This window comes from Felis catus, chromosome C1 (assembly GCF_018350175.1).
Source record: "Felis catus isolate Fca126 chromosome C1, F.catus_Fca126_mat1.0, whole genome shotgun sequence".
Classification (NCBI taxonomy): domain Eukaryota; kingdom Metazoa; phylum Chordata; class Mammalia; order Carnivora; family Felidae; genus Felis; species Felis catus.
The window spans coordinates 43,084,305-43,103,007 of record NC_058375.1 but is presented as its reverse complement, the minus strand read 5'-3'; the positions used below and the strand labels follow the sequence as shown (position 1 = coordinate 43,103,007).

The following is an 18,703-nucleotide window of genomic DNA, read 5'->3' as shown; positions in this document are numbered from 1 at the left end:
CTACCTCGTACCCTTACAATGACTACTGTCAAAAAAGTAAGAGCAAAAGCAGAAAATAGCAAGTGTTGGTGAGGATGTTGAGAAATTGGAGCCCTTGTGCCATGTTGGTGAAAATATAAAATGGTGCAGTCGCTGTGGAAAACAGTATGGAAGTGCTTCAGAAAATTAAAAACAGAATCATTATATGATCTAGCGACTCCACTCCTGGGTATATACCCAAAATAACTGAAAGCAGGATCTTGAAGAGATATTTGTACACCCAATGTTCATAGCAGAATTATTCACAATAGCCAAGAGATGGAAGCAACCCAAGTGGCAATGGGCTTATTTATTTATCAATGGATAAATACATAAACAAAATGTGAAATACACACACAATGGAATATTGCTCAGCTTTATAAAGGAAGGAAGTTCTATAGTACACTACAACATGGATGAACACTGAAGACACTGTGCCAAGTGAAACAAGTCAATCATAAAAGAGCAAATATGGGGCGGGGGGCACCTGGCTGGCTCAGTTGGAAGAGCATGTGACTCTTCATCTTGAGGTTCTGAGTTCAAGCCCCACACTGGGTGTAGGATTACTAAAAAAACTCCAGCTCTTCTGAGAGTACATAGCCAGGAGGCAAGAAACCAAGGCGGGGTTGGTCCTGCTCTGCCTGTGGTCTGCTATGAAACCGTGAAACGCCTTCATCCTCTCAGTTGCTGGGTGTCTCCATCTGTGTCATGAAGGGGTCCTTGCAGCTAATAGCAATGATGTTCATGGTAACTGTAGATAATTGTTATGGAGGCTTACTCTGTACTCTTAACTCACAGAAACAACAACAATACCAACACTTATACAGGGTGTGCTATGTATCGAAAACTCTTCTGAGCACTTTATGTATACTAACTTCGTTCATCCTCACGAATTCTATGAGATGGCAATTCTATGAGTGTGGCAACCAGTCTCCAAGAGGCTCACAGTGATTTATGTCTTCTGGCTGGTATGCTCCTGTATGGTCCCTTCCCACATGGACGAGAGCTGACCTGGGTAACCAGTAGGATATTGCAGAAATGATGCAGTACGACTTCCACAGTTAGATCATAAAAAGACATTATGACTTTCTCCTTGCTTTCTCTGTCTCTCTTGAATGGGTAACTGTGGGAGAAGCTGGCCGCCATGTTGTAAGAGCACTCAAGCAGTCCTGTGGAGAAATCCATGTGGTGAAAAACTGAGTCATTACTGTCAAAGCCAACAAGAACTTGCCAGCCATGTGAGTGAGACAACTCAGACCCTCCAGCCCCAGTTAAACCTTCAGAAGGCCACAGCACCACTAACATTGTGACCCAACTAAGCTGCTTCCAAATTCCTGGCCCATAGACACTGTGAGAAATAATAAATATTTATTGTTGCTTTAAGTTGCTAAGTTTTGGTGTATTTTGTTATGCAGTCATAGATAACTAATACTATTAGGTAACATTGTCATCCCCATTTTATAGATAAGAACTCTGAGGCACAGAGAGCTCAAATAACTTGCCCTGGGTCACACAGTTAGCAGGTGATTTAAACCTTGGCAGTTTGGACCTATATAAGTACATGTAATGAATGAGAATACCTTTTTTACAGGAATGAAGATATTCTGTCTAGCCAGAGAGAGTAAGAGGAAAAAATACAGAGAAAAGTGGCAAAGAGAAATTAGCAATTGGCTCACAGTACAGCGGGAAAGACTTGGGCTAGACTTCTGTAAACTGAAGGCCATGGACAGTGGGAGAGCTCTGCTGCCCTTACAGCTCAGCTGTGATTCTCAGGTTGTTGGTTTGTTACCCTGGCTGGGTGGGTGACATAGCCTTGGGTACCTGGGCGTGGGAATCTGACCCCCCTGAGCAGCCCCACCAGGGGTTATTACCCTGCACTGTCACTGTCTGCCCCCAGACCAGAGATCCTCAAAGGCAGGGACTTAGTCTTGCTCATCTGTGCCTCACCTAGCACAAGTCCAGTCAAGGAAGTCTGGGGAGATATATGCAGAAAGCCTTTAGGCTCTGGCTGTGACCTTTCTGGATGAGGCTGGAAGGCTTCCCAGAGGAGGAGGCATTTGAGCTCAGGCTCAAAGGATGAAATAGAAGTCAGACAGTGCAAGAGTGTTCTAGGCAGAGGGTACAGACTGGCAAAAGCCTGAAGCTCCAGTTCTTGTGGGGCAAAGGTGAGGGAGTGGAGCTGCGTCGGGTGAGCTGCTGGGCCCCAGCAGTTCTGGAGGCAGAACATGGAGGCTTGGGCAGGGCAGAGTGACGTGCTGACAGCAGGTAGAATGACATTTGTTTCTTTCTCGTGGCAAACTCACTGCGCTTGGGGTTGGGTTTGAGGGTTTTCTTCGGACACCCAAAAGCAGACACGGCCTGTACGCTTCCTTGAGTCATCCCAGGATGGAGAGAGAGGACAGGTGGGGACAAATCACCCAGGCAGCAAAAACTGTACCCCAGTGTCCATTTGGTGCCTGGTGTCTGTCAGGGGCTGGGCTTTCTCCAACTGCCCCTCCCCGGAATTAGCCAACTTACGTGCCCTGAAAACTTCCCAGTTCTGCCACCTGGGTTCAAATGTTGGCTCTGTCATCTACTAGCTGTGTGACCTCCCCATTCCTTAACGTGCTCATCTGCAAAGTGGGATAAACACACAACCTGCCTCAGGGGGGATATTATAAGGACTAAATGAGTTAAAGCATTTAAAGCACTTCGATGGTGCTTGCCCCCAGCAAGTGTACTGTAAGAATTAGCTGTTATCATTACTTGATATGGTTTACCTGTTAAGCATCATTTATCAAATGCTAGTTGTGCGGCAGGCCTTGTACTTATCCTCTGAAAATAAGGATGAGTATGACATAGTCCTCCTGGGGGTACAGAAAACTTCAGCAAGGCAGAAACAAATATTGGTCAAATGGGCCCCATGCCAGAGACCCAGAAGTTCAGGAGAGTTGCTTCCTGTCCTCAGGGAGGTCACAGGCTGACTAGGGAGAGAGGGAAGTGGCCCAAGTTGGCTGTGGACTGAGGGGAGCCTAGAAAACCTCTGATGTGGGCTGTTGAGAAACAAGGAGCTGCCCATCTTGGCCACTGGATCTGGGGGAGACCATATGAACAAAGATCTCCCTTGGGAGGGGAAGTCAGTGAATGCCTGGGCTCAATCTTTATTCTTTGAGTGTTGGGAAGTCACTGGGGGTTTTTGAAAAGGGAGTTGTGTTTGAATTATAGTAACATAAATAATGGTTAATATGCGCCAACTGTATACTTCATCCTGTGCATACATAATCTCATCTAATATAATCCTCACAACCCTGTGAGATGAGTTCTGTCATCATTCCCATTTTAGAGGAAGACACTGAGCTACAGAGGTTAAGGGAGTTGCCCACGGTCACATAGCTAGGAAGGGAATGAACAGATTTAAACCCAGGCAGTCTAACCCAGAGCCCATGCTCTTAACCTCTCTAACCTTGCTGCCTCTGAACTGCAATCCACACAATAATCTTAAAACTAGAATCTACCTTGGAAATTCCCCATCTCCCCCATTTCTCAGATGAGAAACTGAGGCTTAACGATGGGGACTGACTTTCTTAAGATCACAGAGTGGAGGAGGAACCGCTGACTTGGAGAGGTCAGTCTGGGCTACACGAGGGACTCCATCCTGGGCTCCATAGTCCCAGGCATCCTGTTGTCACAGCAGGCATCACCATGCTTGGAATAAAACCCAAACTCCTTGCTGTGACCTACAAAGCCCTCATGTGATCAGAGCCTTCCTGACTCCCTCTGACCTCACCTGATGCACCCACCTTCTCCTCACCAGCAGCTTCCAGCCCTGTCATGCTGTTCCTTTTGCCAGGAATGCCCTTCCACCTGGTCTTCATGTTGTTGGGCATTTAGTCCATTTGGGCTGCCATAACAAAATACCATAGACTGGGTGGCTTATAAACAAAAGAAATTCAAGTCTCACAGGTCTGGAGGCTGAATGTCCAAGATCAAGGCACCGAAATATCAAGACACCAGCGGATTTGGTATCTGATGAGAGCCCACTCCCTAGTTCACAGATGACTGTCTTCTCACAGTGTCCTCACATGGCAGAAGGGCCCAGAGATCCCTCTGAGGCTTCTTTTATAAGGGCACTAATTCTATTCACGTTCTAATTGTCTCCCAAAAGACCCACCTCCAAATACCCTTGCACTGGACACTAAGTTTCAACATATGAATTTTGGAAGGACACACACGTTCAATCTAGAGCATCCTTCTTGCCATTCAGGGAAATGTCACCTCCTCAGAGATGCCTTCTCTGTTTACCTGTTATTTCCCATCACTCTCACATCACCGTGTTTTACTTTTTTTCATAGTAGTTATGATGATCTGAAATTATCTTTTTTTGTTTTCTTGCCTTTGTGTTTTCCTCTCCCAAGGAAGATGTCAGCTGCAGGAGAACAAAGAGAGACCTCCTCTATTTCTACACTGTATCCCTGGGCCTCAGATAATGCCGGGCACAGAGTAGGTGCTCCATATGTTTTTGTGGAAAGTGTGCACGCATTTCATTGTGTGTTGATGGCCTGTCTCCCCACCAGTCAGGGACTTCACCAGGACTGGTACCATGTCTGATTCACCTTGTCGCCCCTCGGCCCAGGAAAGCGTTGGCACAGAGCAGGGCTGGGATACAGTTGTTAAATGACTGAATGAACAAAGGATAAAAGGGGTAATGGCAAGAGCACTTGCTGGGCTCTCTGGAGTCTGTGCCCCTCTCCTATGAGGTGGCCACAGCCATTGCCAAGGGGCTGCCCCCTGTGGGAAGGAATATGGCTCAGTAATAGGGCTGCTGATGAGACAGTGGCTTCCAGGCCTGGGACTAACAGCTCCTGAAGCTCCCTCTTCTGCCCCTCTGTCATGGAGGAGAAGGGGCAGGGGGAAATGGAAGGGGGGGGGGGATTTCTACTGGGCCTAGACATCTGCCAGTCTGTCTCTTTTAGTGGCCAATGCCCTCAAACCTTATTTTCCAAAGAAGGTTGTGTGGGCTTGGCCTCACTTACCAGCAGGCAGCTAAAATCTAGTTCCCAGCCTGTTCTCTGCACCCTGGCGTGGGTGAGATGGGACTAGGACCCTCCAGAGACGGGAACTTCTCCTTCATACAGAGGGTGGACAGAGGCCCTGGGTGTGTGTCCCCTATAGGCAGGGATAACACATTCCTTTTGTGGAGCGCCACAGTCCCCTCCCTTGTCCATCATAGCAAAGAATTTGGTGTTGTCCCTGCAGGTCCCCCCGATTGCCCCTTTGCCTGGCGCCATGGAGAATGCTGAAAAGGATGAATGCATAAAGTCCGTGTGCCAGACTGAAGCCACCTGCCTCACATCCTCAGCCACGGTCACATGAGCATGTAATATGCACAGAGGCACATGGGCACATTAACCAGTTCCACACATGCATCATATCTGGGTGGGAGCGGATGAGGCGTGCTTAGGTCCAGTCCAGCTCCCCCAGCTTCTCCTGATCTCACACGTCTTGGTATGGAGACCCTGACCCACCACCACCACCTCTGTCCCATGTGCACACTGCACAGGCCTGTGCGCCAGGGAACATCATCTCCCATCCAGCCCAGGTTCACTCTTTCTTACTCACCCCTCAGCCTCCTATCTATCAGCCTGTCACCTCCTCCAGGCAGCCAGGGCTGCTTTCCCTGGCCTGTCTGCTACCTCTGGGGCAGGGGCCTCGCCCGGCTCATTCCAGCGTCTGCGGCTCCCACTCGCCAGCGGGCCCTCAGCAGGGTCACCGCGAGCCAGCCGAGGGAGGAGTGGACCAAGGACAGGAGGGAGGAGGGAGAGGCGGCGGCGGCGGGAGGAGCGTGGGGCGGAGGCGGCCGCGGGAGGGGGCGCGCGCGCTGGCGGCGGCCGCCCAGGGCCGGGGCCGCGCGCCCAGCCTGAGCCCGCCCCGCCGCCGAGCGTCACGGAACCTGCTTGAAATGCAGCCGAGGAGCCGGGGCGGGCGGCAGCGGCGGCGGCGGCGGCGGGGGCAGCGGCAGCCCCGGCGCCGCGGCAAGGACTCGGCGGGCTGAGGCGCGGCGGCGGCAGCCGCACGGGGTGCGCGGGGCGCGGCGGCCGGAGCCCGGGGCCCGCCATGGGCCGCCCCGAGCGGGGCGCGCTCCGGCCGCTGGCGCTGCTGCTGTTGCTGCTGCTGCAGCTCCAGCATCTCGCGGCGGCGGCAGATCCACAGCGCGGCGGCGAAGGTGCGTGAGGCTGGTCCCTGGCCGGGCTCTGAGCCGCCGGAGCCGCCAACAAAGCGCGGCCCGGGGACCGGGATGCGGGTTGCGCTGGGGCCCCGAGCCCGGGCCTGGGTGGGTTAGGCTTTTCGGGACCCAGTTATCCTTCAATTTGCCCTCGACCCCCTCCCCCGCGGCTCCCGGTGTTGTTGGCTCTGCCCTCTGGCACCTGCTCCTGGGGGATGGGCCCCGTGGGGGCCAGGCGGGCCGGGAACTTTGCAGGTTAGGGGTGGTCATTGATGATTTGGGGTGGGCTGCGTGAATCTCGCCAGTGGGGTTTATTTGACACGCACGCCTCGCGGCGGCGGTGAGAGCTGAGCCGGGAGACTTCCCCGCTTGACAATGCGTTTCCGGCGACCCCTGCGCGCAGCGGAGAAAGAGGGGCTGCGTGCGAGGGGGATGTGCCCGCATCGCCCAGTGCTTGCGTCGCGGTGTGTTTGGGGGCTCCCTGTGGGCCATGTCTGCGTAGATCTCTGGCTATGGGCCGTGAGTGCGAGTGAGTGTTCTAAATGGGGGGTATAGTCAAATCGTGTGACACGGACAGTGTGCTTGGCCTCGTCGTGCCACGGAGTAGCCCGCCATCCCGTTACCATTCCCCTCCTTCCGGATCGAGGGGGCCCGAGGCCTCCCGAGGTCGTTGGCTCCATCATCGCCCCCTCTCCTGCACCCCAGTAGACCCCTCCCCCCAGCCAGGACTGCGCTATCCGCCACCCTGCTCACGCCCCCATCTCCCCCGCGCAGGGCCGGTCAAAGAGTGCGAAGAAGACCAATTCCGGTGCCGGAATGAGCGCTGCATCCCCTCCGTGTGGAGGTGCGACGAGGACGACGACTGCTCGGACAACAGCGACGAGGACGACTGCCGTGAGTGGCCGGCGGGGGAGGAAGGCACCGGGGCGGGGGCGGGGGGCTCCTTGCTCAACGCACACGTGGCTGCAGCCGCCGCTGGGCCACCTGCGTGGATCTCACTGCCAGGAAGCTGCCCAGGCGCCGCCTTCCTTAGGATTGGGTGGCCCTTGGCGACCCAGCGTGAGCTGGGCGTCCAGCGTGTCCTAATGGGGTCGGGGGCGGAGCCCCAGTCGGTGTGGCCCAGGAGGATGGCGCGCCACGCCCGGGTTGCTGGGCCGGAACGGGACCGTCCCTGTACGCGTCTAGCTTCCTGCGATCGGGTCCTCCTGGACTCCTGCGTCGGCCCCACGGAACGCACCGGTGTTTCAAAGTTCCGGGCAATTCCGGGCTTCGCCAGGCTCCTTTCCTTGCTGGTTTTTTGTGAATGAATGGGCTCCCCGGGGCCCCTGATTGGCTAGGCGAGGACCACCCCATAGGCCCCCGTGGCCGGAGCGGCCAATCGTGGAGCCGGAGGGTGTGCAGTTTTCTGGCGCCCAGGGTGCAGGGGCCCTGCCCCGGCCCCGCCCCGGCCACACCTCCGCGTGCATCTCTTGGGTTGCTAGAGCTGGCAAGGCCCTGGCGCTGGCTCCCGCTTCTTTTCTGCCTAGTCACGGTGGAGAGTTTTTTGTGCCACCCTGGGCTCTACTGCCAGCCCGGCTCGGGCATGAGTCATGGGGCAGACTAGGAAGGAGGGGGCCGGGAGGAACGGTTTGCTTCCTGGAGAGCGCCCGAGGATTGCGAGGCTGCGCGTGAACCCTCCGTGGTGGCCGTGTGCACGTGGCGGGCCTTCTTTGCTGAGTGTGGTGTTTGTACACTTGGGCGCTACAGCTTTGCAAGTTCTTTCCTGGGGTGTTTGTGGGACAGAAGTGAGTTCGCCGGCAGTTACCGTGAAGGAGTGTATTTCCAGGAACAGAAAAACAGGGCTCTTTAGAAACAGACGCAGGTGGTCATTATTCATCGTTACTGAATGCCTGCTCTGTGCCAGCACTGGGGCACTTTGGACAACAGGCCCACTCCTGCAGGCCAGGGAGGCCCATAGGCTCCGCAGGAGGGCAACAGGTGGACAGATCCACAGCACCACACAGTGGCAGGATGGGTAGAGGGACACCTGGACGGACACTGTGTGTTGAGTCCTTGAGGCTTTTGTGTTTGTTTGTTTGTTTGTTTGTTTGTTTGTTTGTTTTACCGTGGGTTTGCCAGTCAGCCTCTGGATTCATTCTCAGACCCAACCCAGAGTTGGTTCTGTGTTTTGGCCCTTTCCGTCCTGTCTCCATCTCCTCACCTGACCACTCGGACTAATCGTTCTTGCCCTGTATTTGAACACCAGTTCTCTTCGTGTAATTGGAAGTAAGGAGACTAACATGTGCTGACCATTCATTAGCTGTGTGCCCGCACCGTGGTAAGTGCTTATCTCGCATAAGCTCCTTTAATCTTCTGAACAGCCCTGTTTTACAGACTAAAGAAACTGAGGCACTGAGAGATTAAGTTGAGCTATTGAGCTGCTAAGTAAGAGCTTGAATTTAATTCTTAGCCCAGTCATAACCCTCACCATTTATTTCCCAGGGCTATTGAAACAATGAAAATGGTAGTGCTGGAGTAAAATATTGCAGTGAGTGTCCTCCCTGGGAGCTGTTCTGTGGTTCCCCTTAGAGCGGGAGTGCCAAGGATGAGGCAAGCAAAGGGAAACTTCGAGTCTGGGTTGGTTTTACCTTATCTCCCTGGCTCTGTACAACAACAGTCTTGTGCGGGTTTTTCTTGTCATCCCCGTTTGTAGAGATAGGGATGCTGTCTCAGAGAAGTTGAGTGATTTGCCCAAGGTCACACAGCTGAGAGTGACAGAACTTGGTCAGGATGTCCACGTGCCTCCTAGCTTAGGAGTACTGCCTGCTGCAGTGGGGAGTGTGGTGCAGAAGGACCCAAAAAGGTGACCCAGGAGCTGGAAAGTCATGCTCTGAATGTTGGGCCTGTTGTGAAACTCTGGGGAAGATGGAGGAGTGAAGTAACGGGTGGCCGGGTGACCCTAGATGGGACCAGGAGAGCTCTCACAGCCAACCTGGGCTCCTGATTTTCTTCTGAGGTGGATGGAGTGGAGTCGCAGGTGAAGAGTTAGTGAACATAAAAGCAAATGAGGTTGAGGGCTTGGAGTAGGAAGGGTGGGGGCTCTGTTGTTAGTATCAAGTATCAGTCCTTCCTGGCTTAGTTTTTCTGAGCGTGTTTCCTCATATTGCCAAGTGGGGGCAGCTGTTCCTGCATCATAGGTTATACGCGTGGAAAGTCTTCAGACGGGGTTGGTTGGCGGAAGGGAATGGAGGAGTCTACACCTCCTTAGAAAGGGACTCCAGGAGCCATCAAGAGAAATCTTGAAGAGTGGGGACGGGGGCTTTGGGTGACTGTCGGGCTACGTGTTCAAAAATGGTCTTTCGTCATTCCTTGCTTCCTCGTGTGGGGAGTTTCCCCCACTGTGGGCCGCCTGCCCAATCTGCATTTCCTTGAAGTACCCTCCCCTCAAGTCTGTTGGCTCCTCCCTGAGCAGTCTCTTTGCCTTATAACCTGACCCCCTCTTTGTCACTCCAACCCTTCTATCCCGTGAGAGAGCCTGAGCCACCCTACCTCTGGACCTCTCTGGGCCTGCGAAATGGGTCTTGCCCTCTGTCAGTGAAGTCTGTGTGAGACAGAATGAGTGCAAGCTCCCAACAGGGCCAGGATGCAGCCCGCGACTACCAATACCCTATGGAGGCTGGAGGGAGGAAGCTTTTACATTGAGGAGGCCAAGGAAGACTTCCTGGAGGAGGAGACAGCTAAGCCAGGCCTTGAACGATGGTAACTAGTATCATTCGCTCAAGGCTTACCATTTAAAAATAGGTGGTGCGGTCCCCATGTTGTGGAGGAGGAAACAAGAGTTCAGAGAGGTGAAACGACTGCCCCGCCCCGGGAAGTCAGAGCTCCTCAGGGTTAGAGCAAGAACTCAGACCAAGGCCTTCTAAGTCCTGATCTTCATCCACAGTGGGTGGGACTTGGCACTTACCGGAGACACTGGTAGAGCCGGGAGGATGGGGAAGTGAAGCGCTCATGGGGCTTCAGCTCCTAGCTCAGAAGAGCTTCAAAGCGGAGGAAAAGGCTGGAAGCCTGAGGACTATGCTCAAGGAAGCCCAGAGGCGGCCCAGGCAGGCAAAGTGAGGTGGGATCCCCGACTGTGGACCTGGGTCACGTAGGCCAGTTGGCTCCTTGGCCTCAGTTTCCTGTTGCTCTTTAGTGTCTGGGGACAGAGACAGGGGCCTGGTCTCTGGCCAGCCCTTTGCTCCCGGAGTAACAGCAGCAACAGTGAACACTTACCGCGCCCTTGCATTGGCCCAGGCGTTGTGCCGAGATTCCACACGCGTCACCTCATTATCCTCGGTTCTGTAAAATGGGGCAAGTCTCTGAAGTACCTGCATTAGCCCCATTTTACAAAGGAACAGAGCAGTTAAGTAACTGGCCCATGGGTATTTGATGTTTAAGTGAAATTGCTGAGGTGTGAATGCAGGCGGCCAACTATGGCACCTGTGCTGCCCCAAGCACCAGCTGATGACCTCAGGCAGGACCTCCCAGATCTCCATTTCCTCCCTTGAGGTGACGTCAAGCCTCCCCCCACCCCCTCCCTCATGCCCGCAGCTCTGTGCTCCTCCTTGGGGCCGGACTGCGTGTACAGGTAGACCGGTTTCGTGCTCAAATTCTTCCACCTTGTTCATGCTTCTTCAGCTTGCCCTTGTACTCCCAGCCCCCATCAGCCCTCCATCCTAGGTTTAATAAAAAATGGCCGCAGTGAGGTCTCCCACGGCTGAGAGTTCATTAGCTGGGCAAGGCCAGGCTGCAGGAGCACTGAGGCTTGCTGGGAAGCAGCCTTGTAAATAATTAAAGCTCGGCCACAGCTCCCAGCTGGGGCTTGCAGCCAGCATCTGGCCTTCAGAGGGCTGCCTGGCCTTGGCCCCGGTCTCACACCCCAGACCCTAGGCCCCGCTTCATCCCCTTTTTGGATGGACTCATCAGAGAGACAGTATTACTCCCCTCTGAACTGCGACCTCCATGTGACCAGGCAACGCCACCATTCACAGCCTTCCTGAGGCTCCCACGTACCCACAGGATAAAGTCAGCTTAGACCTCTCTGCATTTGGCTCTCTGTGACTGGCTCCTGTTGCCACTCCCCTCCAGCCTCTTCCTTTGAGCCCGCAACACTGAGCTGTAGCTTCTCTCTGACTCTGGCCTTCCTGCTGCTTCTCACCTCCAGGCCTTTGTGCTTGTCATTTCCTCTGCCTGGGTCGCTGTTTCTGCTCCCTCACCTGGCTACCTTCTTATTGCCATCTTAGAAGATTCAGTGTGGGTGTCCCCTCCTCCAGGAAGCCCTCCCTGCTACCCTCTATTCCCAAGGCCAAGATACAGGAGTGAAGAGAGTGAGAAGGGACTTAGGGAGCCGTGTTGAAATTGTAACTCAGTGGGGCCCTAAATCAGACACACATAGTTTTCTATCCCAGCTGGGACCTTCGTTTGATAGGCCTTGGGGGTGACGATAGTCTCTCCTTCCCAAAGATATTCTGAGGATTGTGTGCCAATGAGGCAATGTGCCAGATGAGCAGCAGGTGTTCAATGAATGGTATTAGGTGTGATGGTTCTCGGAGGCAGGAGCTTCGCTGAGTCTCTAGGAACCTGACTGCTGGGGTCTCTGCAGGTCACCCAAGAGCCCCCTGCTTCCCCTGCCTCCATATGCTTAGCCAGATGTCGGAAGGTTCCTGCACTGGGGATTGCCTCAGCCAGTGGGCTTCCCGGTAATGGTGGATGTGGTGCCAAGGCCATTTAAATGGACCTGGATGTGGCAGAAAGGTACCCAAGGAGGGGTTGAGGGAAGAAATGAGCCAAACAGGCCTGATTGGTCTCAGTGGGTGAGTGGCCTGGGGCCCTGGGAGAGGCAGAGGATGGCTGCCCTCAGGCCCTGTGTTGGTCCCCAAGCTGGTTTCCGTCCTGTCTGGCCTGTATTCCTTTCCTCCTGGCTGTGCCTGCTAAAGGAAGGAAACCCTACAGCCCCCATAGCTCCGCCCAGCAGGCCCCAAGCTTCCCTGTCTTCTAGATCCAGGCTTGTGCCCCCAGGGCCAGCCCCTGTGAGCCTTGGGAGCGTTTGCTGAAGACTCTCCCTCAGGGTCTTTCCACAGGCCCTCCCTGGACAGAGTTGTGCTCTGTCCCTCCGCTTTCTCAAGACTGCAGCCCCCTCCCGCCCTCCACCCCCCAGGGGCAGTAGGCCTCAGGGTTGGTTGGCTCCACCCTCCCTAGTTGTCATTGGGCAGCTGGCTTGACGGTTTTTCCCACCCTGGGGAAATACCAGCAGCAGGTGAAGCCAGAGAGATGCCCCCTGGGGAGAGGATAGGGAGCAGGAGAGTATAGGACCGGATTGTACCCCCTCAAGCCATATAACCAAATGGAATCCAGCTCTCCTGGCTCCAGGGTTAGTAGTCAGAGCCCTGGGCCAGCTCTGACCCCAGGAAGCCAGACCTGGGGCCCCACTTCTAAGCAGCGCTGGTAACACCTGCCCCCCCCCCCTTCCGAGATCTTGCATATCCAGATCACTGAGTCTTTGAAGGCCTGGTGGAGAGGCCACCCCTGGCCAGGTTGCCTTCCCTGACCCCTTGTCCTCCAGCTCTCCTGTTCCTGAGCTCCTACAACATGTCCTTGTTCTTCCCTCAGTCTCAGATCCTCCTCTACATTGTCTGTTCTGCCACCCTCATGCTGGGCACTAGGGATTCTGAAAGAAGGAGTTCCCTAGAGGAAATTACACACAACAGACTTTGGCCACTTAACCCATGCCTGGCACCGCGTTGGGCAATTTGCATTCGTTAGCTTTGCTACTCACAACCCTGTGAGGGCTATTTTCTTATTATTCCCATTTTAAAGATGGTGAAACTGAGGCCCAAAGAGAAGTGACTTGGCAATGTCATGAGGCTGAAGTGGTGGAGCCAGGATTTGATTCGAGTCCGTCTGCTCTGGAGCCTGGACGCTTCCTCAGACTCTTCCTCTCCCCAGGACTCTTCTGCTCTTGTGGGGGTGAGAGAGCCTGGGGCTCAGAGGATGTAGAGGAAGTGGGTTAGTAGCAGCGATGTCCCAGGCTGCAGGTTTCTAGCCTGGCAGGGACTCTTTTCTGGAGACGCCCATGGAGCATGAACATACGGTGCTCCTTGTGCAGCCTCCCACGGGTGTGACCCTCCACAGTTTCCAAGGCCTCTCTTGGCCATTGCCTGTGAGGTGGAGATTACTGTTCCACCTGTACGGATAGGGAAACTGAGGACCTGGCAAATTGCCACTGATACAGGTGCATCGCTCTATGAGTGGAAAGATGTTTCCTCCAGGAAAGTTCAAGAGCCCAAGTCATCAGGACCATCCATCGAGACATCAGAGTGTGGTCTTCATTTCTCTGAACCTCCCACGCAAGTCCCTGATCCTAGGTCTTTGCACGTACTTCCCTGATGACCACCCATCCCTCAACACCTAGCTCATGGCCACCTCCGTGAAGCCTTCCCCAGCTTTTTAACCTCTTCTGTGTCTGGATGCTCATGGCTTTGTGCACCCTTGTCATAGCCCCTCATAGGAAGTCCAGGTTACTAGGGAGTGTCTGAGCAATTTGAGGTGACGCACAGGGTCTGGCACAAGGGAAGTGTTTGGAGGATGGCATGTGAATGAATGAACATGATCGAGGAAACGTCACCTACTTTTGAGGGTGAAAAGCTGATACTGGTCAGATGGGGGGCCCTTGAGGACCAGGAAGGGAGCTGGGTTGCTTGAAGCCCAGAGAGTGCCGGTGGCTTATTGGCAGTCACACAGGGCCTGGCCTGCCTCCTTGCATGTGCGTGTGGGCTTCTTAGTGCCCACCCTGCAGACTTGGGTGCTTTTCCAGCCCTAGGCTTCAGAAACTGAAACCAAAGCCCTGGTGTCCAGAAATCGGCCCTAGATGTCATCAGGGACCCATTCTCAGAACCAGGGTGACCTCACTCCCTGGGCTGGACTTGAATCAAGACAGCCATGCTCCCCCCTCCCCCTGCCACCCCTGCCCTCTCTCTTCCCTGCTGGATCAGGGAACAAGGTGTTCTCAGGATGAGGGCTGGGCACAGGCTTCTGCACAAGAAGCGGCTAGGGGCTCCCACCCTGGGCCTTACCTGCCCCTGAATTGCTCATCTAAAATCATGTTAATTATAATAGGAGTTAATGAGTGTGCTTGCTGCTGAGGACTTTCTCATGCAAGACCTCCCACAGCCAGTACCGTAAAGGATCATCACTGCATTTCACAAAGGAAAGAGCTGAGGCTGCAGGAGATGAGGTCACTTGCTCCGGGCAGCCCGGCTGGTCAGTGGCAGGACTGGGCCACGCCTGTCCGGCTGCAGTCTATCACAAGTGAAAGGAAGCCATATGCGCTCACACATCCCAGTCACAACAGCGAGGGTGGCCCAGCGGGCCTTGCTTCCTTCCCACGCACCCCAGGCATCCCGCTTGCCAGCCCCTACCAGTGGGTATACTGGCTCCCTCCTGAGCGGCTCTGGCCCCCGGGTGCCCTCAAGCATGAGCTGGGCCCCTGAGCGGCAATTTTAATCCCCAGCCATGATTGTCTGGCACCTCTCATAAGCTGCTGAATGTCACAGACCCCAGGAATAGCCCCTCAGCCCGAGTGGTTCACCTGCTACACCCAGTGAAGAACCCAGTGAGTTCTTCACCTGCTACACCCAGTGTGACCTCTGTGTCCCTGGCAGGGCCCAGCCCAGATGCCCACAGGCTAGCCGCTTTGGGGGTATAGAGCCCAGCACACATCAGGCACCTCAGGATGCCCTGTGGTGACTGGGAGAGTCCCCCAGGAGAGGCAGGGATGTGAGGCTCCCAGTTCCTGTGACCACTCATGCCCTCTACATGTAACCTGCCCCTTGGAACATGGCCGAACAGACAGCCCAAAGCCTCTCTGGGAACTACCAGTCTGGGTCTGTGGGAATGGTCGTGTGGCCAACATCCTCCCCTGGTCACTGACCTTGAGGTGCCACAAGGAACTTTATCCCAGACACTCTGGAGACTATTTCTTTCTTTTTAAAAAACTTTGTTTTTTCAACGTTTATTCATTTTTGAGAGACAGAGAGAGACCGAGCACAAACAGGGGAGGGGCAGAGAGAGAGGGAGAGACAGAACCTGAGGCAGGCTCCAGGCTCTGAGCTGTCAGCACACAGCCCAAGGTGGGGCTCAAACTCACTAACCGTGAGATCACTATCCGAGCCAAAGTCAGACACTCAACCGACTGAGCCACCCAGGCGCCCCCCAACTCAGTTGATTTTATTTATCTTTCCAGTGGAAATTACTTTGATTATATAAAAGTAATTTTCTACTTGTAATTTCAAGAAAAACACAAGCAATACAGAGAAGCAAAAAGAAGAAGGTGACGGTCAGCCTCGGTTATACCGTCACGTGAGCAGCATCTCTTCCTAGAGGATTTTCTCTGCTTGTGAGCGGGTGTGCATGAACACACGTATTTTTTTCTTTTAACAAAAATGAGGCTATGTTAATGCTAATTGTTTTCTCCCCACGTCAAGCATGACTTTCTTTGTCAATAACAGTAGAGTCATATCATTGTTTCCCAGGGCTAGTCAGTCATCCAATGCAGGAATCTTCCATAACTTAACTATACAGTCTCCTATTGATAGACGTGTGTTTAGTTGCTTCTGTTTTTTGTCCTGTTGTCTACAGCCATGGGATACGCATCCTTGTACTGTATACCTTTGTGCATTCGTCCTTAAGATGAACTCTTAGGAAAGACATTGCCGAGCACATCCATTTCCGTCCTTACCATGGTGCTCTCTCGAGGTGACGCTTTCCCTCCTCACTGCCACACCCCCAAATCCCCACAGCCCTTCCCGGCCAGGCAGGTGGCCCGCAGGACCTCCTTGAGCACAGGGCCCCCTGATCTCCGCCCCGTGGGTCAGACAAAGTAGCCAGATCTGGGCCACTCAAAGCAAAGCAAAGAGGAAGGACAACCATGTTCTGGCCTCAAGGACTCCCCACCCCCACCAAAGAAAACAAAAGGGAACAAAACCAGTCTTCATTCTTCTCCAGATATTTGTAGACTCCATTCCCACATCATTGTAATCGTTGTTCTGTATCGGCCTGTAACTTGCTGAGTAACCCTGGGCCAGTGTCTCTCCCTCTCTGAACTTATTTCCCCTTACCCATTGTTCCTTGCTCCACCTGCCCTGCAACCAGCAGTCTGAGCAGACTCCTCCTCCCTGGAGCTGGCTCAGGGCCCGTCCTGGCCTGGGGGTGGGGGACCTATGGCGTTCGAGCTCCTTACTGCCTGGGAAGGGTTAGTAGGAGCATTGCTGGCTTGGTGGGTGGATTCTGGGCAGGCAGACAGAGGGTAGTGGACTTCGTAGGATCTCCTTCCAGAACTCAGCCCCGAGGCCCAGGCTCCTCGGGCCACTTTCCCTTCTGCCCTTTTTCCTGTGCCCGTGATTGTGCTGGGTATAGTGGCGGAATGGACAAAAACAGACCCACAAGCCCCGTGACTAGCTGGGGTCCCTGGTGTGGGTCTTCTATTCTGAGCTTTAGATCCTTGGTCTGGGAAACAGGATAATAAGCCCACGTCTCAGAGGTGTGTGGGCTGATGTCCTGCTCAGAACCTGGCCCTGAAGTTGAGCATCCCTGTTCCCCTTCCCTAGCCTGTGATCCCTGCCGAGGGAACGGCCAAGCAGAGGGACTGTCAGCAGTTCCCCTCCTCGTCCAGCAAGGACACGAGAGGGGCAGCTCCTGGAATGGTAGCGGGAGAGATGTAGGTCAACTGGCCAGTTGGGAGAACTCGGCTGCCTGGAAGTGTAGCAGCTTCTCGGATTGGGAGGGTCTGGAGGAACCCGGCCACTCTGCTCCCATCTGCTTTGGGGGCCCCAGGGCGACTGCTTCCGGTATGGTCTGAGGGAGCTGGCCAAGCAGAGGGGCCCAGGAGAACTGGTTAACTAGCGAGCCTGGCATGGTTAGTTATCCAGAGAGGGCCTGAGTTCACCGACAAGGCCAGGTTAACATCAGAGAGTTGGCAGCTGATGAGAGGCAGGAAGGCCCCGTCAGGGCCAGGTTAAGCTGCTCGAGTGAATAGCTGGAGGCCAAGGGTGGGCTTTCCTGGTGGCCCGAATCCAGGGACATTCAGGCCAGCGCTTGTCCCTCCCTCCTTTACTTCCTGGACCCCGAACTGCCACCTGCTGCCCCTATCAGCCGCAGAGCCCTCTCTCAGCCATGTGCACCAACACACGTGTGTATAGATGTGCGTGCTCCAGGAGGGGGTGTGCACCGGGAGGGAGGTGACGCTTCTGGATATACGAAGCCTGCGGGGTCAGGGTGACGTTCTTCCTCCCACGCCCGCCAAGACAGCCGAGCCAAGCCAAGGCCAAAGTCCCCCACTGGGTGTTTGTGGCGGAGAATTATTTGTAGCTGGATAGGCGCCAGCAGTCTCTGTTCCCAGCCTGCCCCCTGCCACGCCACAGCAGCCTCTCCCCGCTAAGCCCCAGCCTGCAGCCCTCTGTCTGGCCCCCACCTACCCCCACCCACCCCCACCCCGAAGGCTGAGGTTGATATAAACTCGGACCCAGATGCCAGGCCCACCTCTGCCCCACCCCAGCTCCTACCTGCCTCTCTTGGGGTCTCTGCTCATTAGGAGTAGGGCATCCCTCTCAGACCCAATTCTCTGGGTATCTTTTGCTTTCCCCTAAGAGCCAGGTTGTTCACAGGAGCTGGAGTCTGTCATGGCCAAGCCCACAGTGTGGGGGTCGCAAGGAGCTGCCCCTTCCTGAGGCCCCGGAGTTCCAGAGCAGGGGCTGTGACATCCAACGCCTCCCACAGGGGACGTGGCCTAAACCATAGAAAACATACTACAGCCACTTGGGAGTTTCTGTCTGTTTTCCTGCTGAGTGTGGCTGGACTGATTCTTTAATACCTGTGAGCTAGACAGAACAGACTTCATATCAGCTACATGGGTGATGGTCTCCTCTCCCCTTCCCCTTCCCTGCCTGCCACAGCCGCCTGCTTCTCAAGGGTGTGGGAACAAGCATGCCTCCTGACCCAGTGTCAGCCAGACCTGGGTTTCCCCTGTAGTTCTTCCACATCCTGGTTGGGGGCCCTGGTGCAAGCCCCTTGAACCTGAACCTCAGACTTCCGTACACTGAGCAGTAAGTAGTCCCTGGCCTTTGCACAGCACCTGAAACCTCACTGGGTCCCACAGAGCCAGGAACTGGGCCACACCACAGCACAGGGGTCTACCAGCCTGTGTGGTTACAGTTCCTGTTCTCTTTGCCACTTCCTCTCTCAGACCCTCGGCCTCCCCCTCCCTGGCCTTTGGCCTTGCCCACGCTTGCGGATTCTGTCCTGGGAGCGGAGGGCTCCGTCAGTCTACTGAACCCTGTTGAGAGCCAGTCCCCCCCAGGCTCTCAGTGCCACCACACTAGGAACCAGGGAGCCTCTCCTTGTCACTGACTTGCTGAGTGATCTGAGCAGGTCTCTGCCCTTCCCTGGGCCTCAGTCTCCCCATCTGTACTG

At 54.8% G+C, this 18,703-nt stretch overlaps 1 protein-coding gene and 1 long non-coding RNA gene across 11 annotated transcripts in view; one reads left to right on the top strand and one right to left on the bottom strand.

Moving 5' to 3' along the window:
• Window positions 1–298: 298 nt before the first annotated feature.
• LOC111561949 lies at window positions 299–5,809 on the bottom strand. Its single transcript, XR_002745007.2, has 2 exons — window positions 5,617–5,809; window positions 299–1,187 (listed from the first exon to the last, which is right to left on the bottom strand). It is a non-coding gene; the product is annotated as an uncharacterized LOC111561949 (long non-coding RNA).
• A 254-nt stretch (window positions 5,810–6,063) lies between these two features.
• The window catches only part of LRP8 (LDL receptor related protein 8), an 80,184-nt gene continuing 67,544 nt past the window's right edge, over window positions 6,064–18,703 (top strand). For 7 of the 10 annotated variants that reach the window (XM_045035862.1, XM_023258713.2, XM_023258712.2 and 4 more), the window contains exons 1-2: window positions 6,065–6,220; window positions 6,995–7,114. In XM_045035862.1, the coding sequence (XP_044891797.1) occupies window positions 6,112–6,220; window positions 6,995–7,114 (229 nt within the window). In that variant the 5' untranslated portion in view covers window positions 6,065–6,111. Of the gene's footprint in view, window positions 6,221–6,994; window positions 7,115–18,703 lie in introns of all 10 variants that reach the window. The other 3 variants (XM_023258708.2, XM_023258707.2, XM_023258706.2) reach the window with 1 other exon arrangement.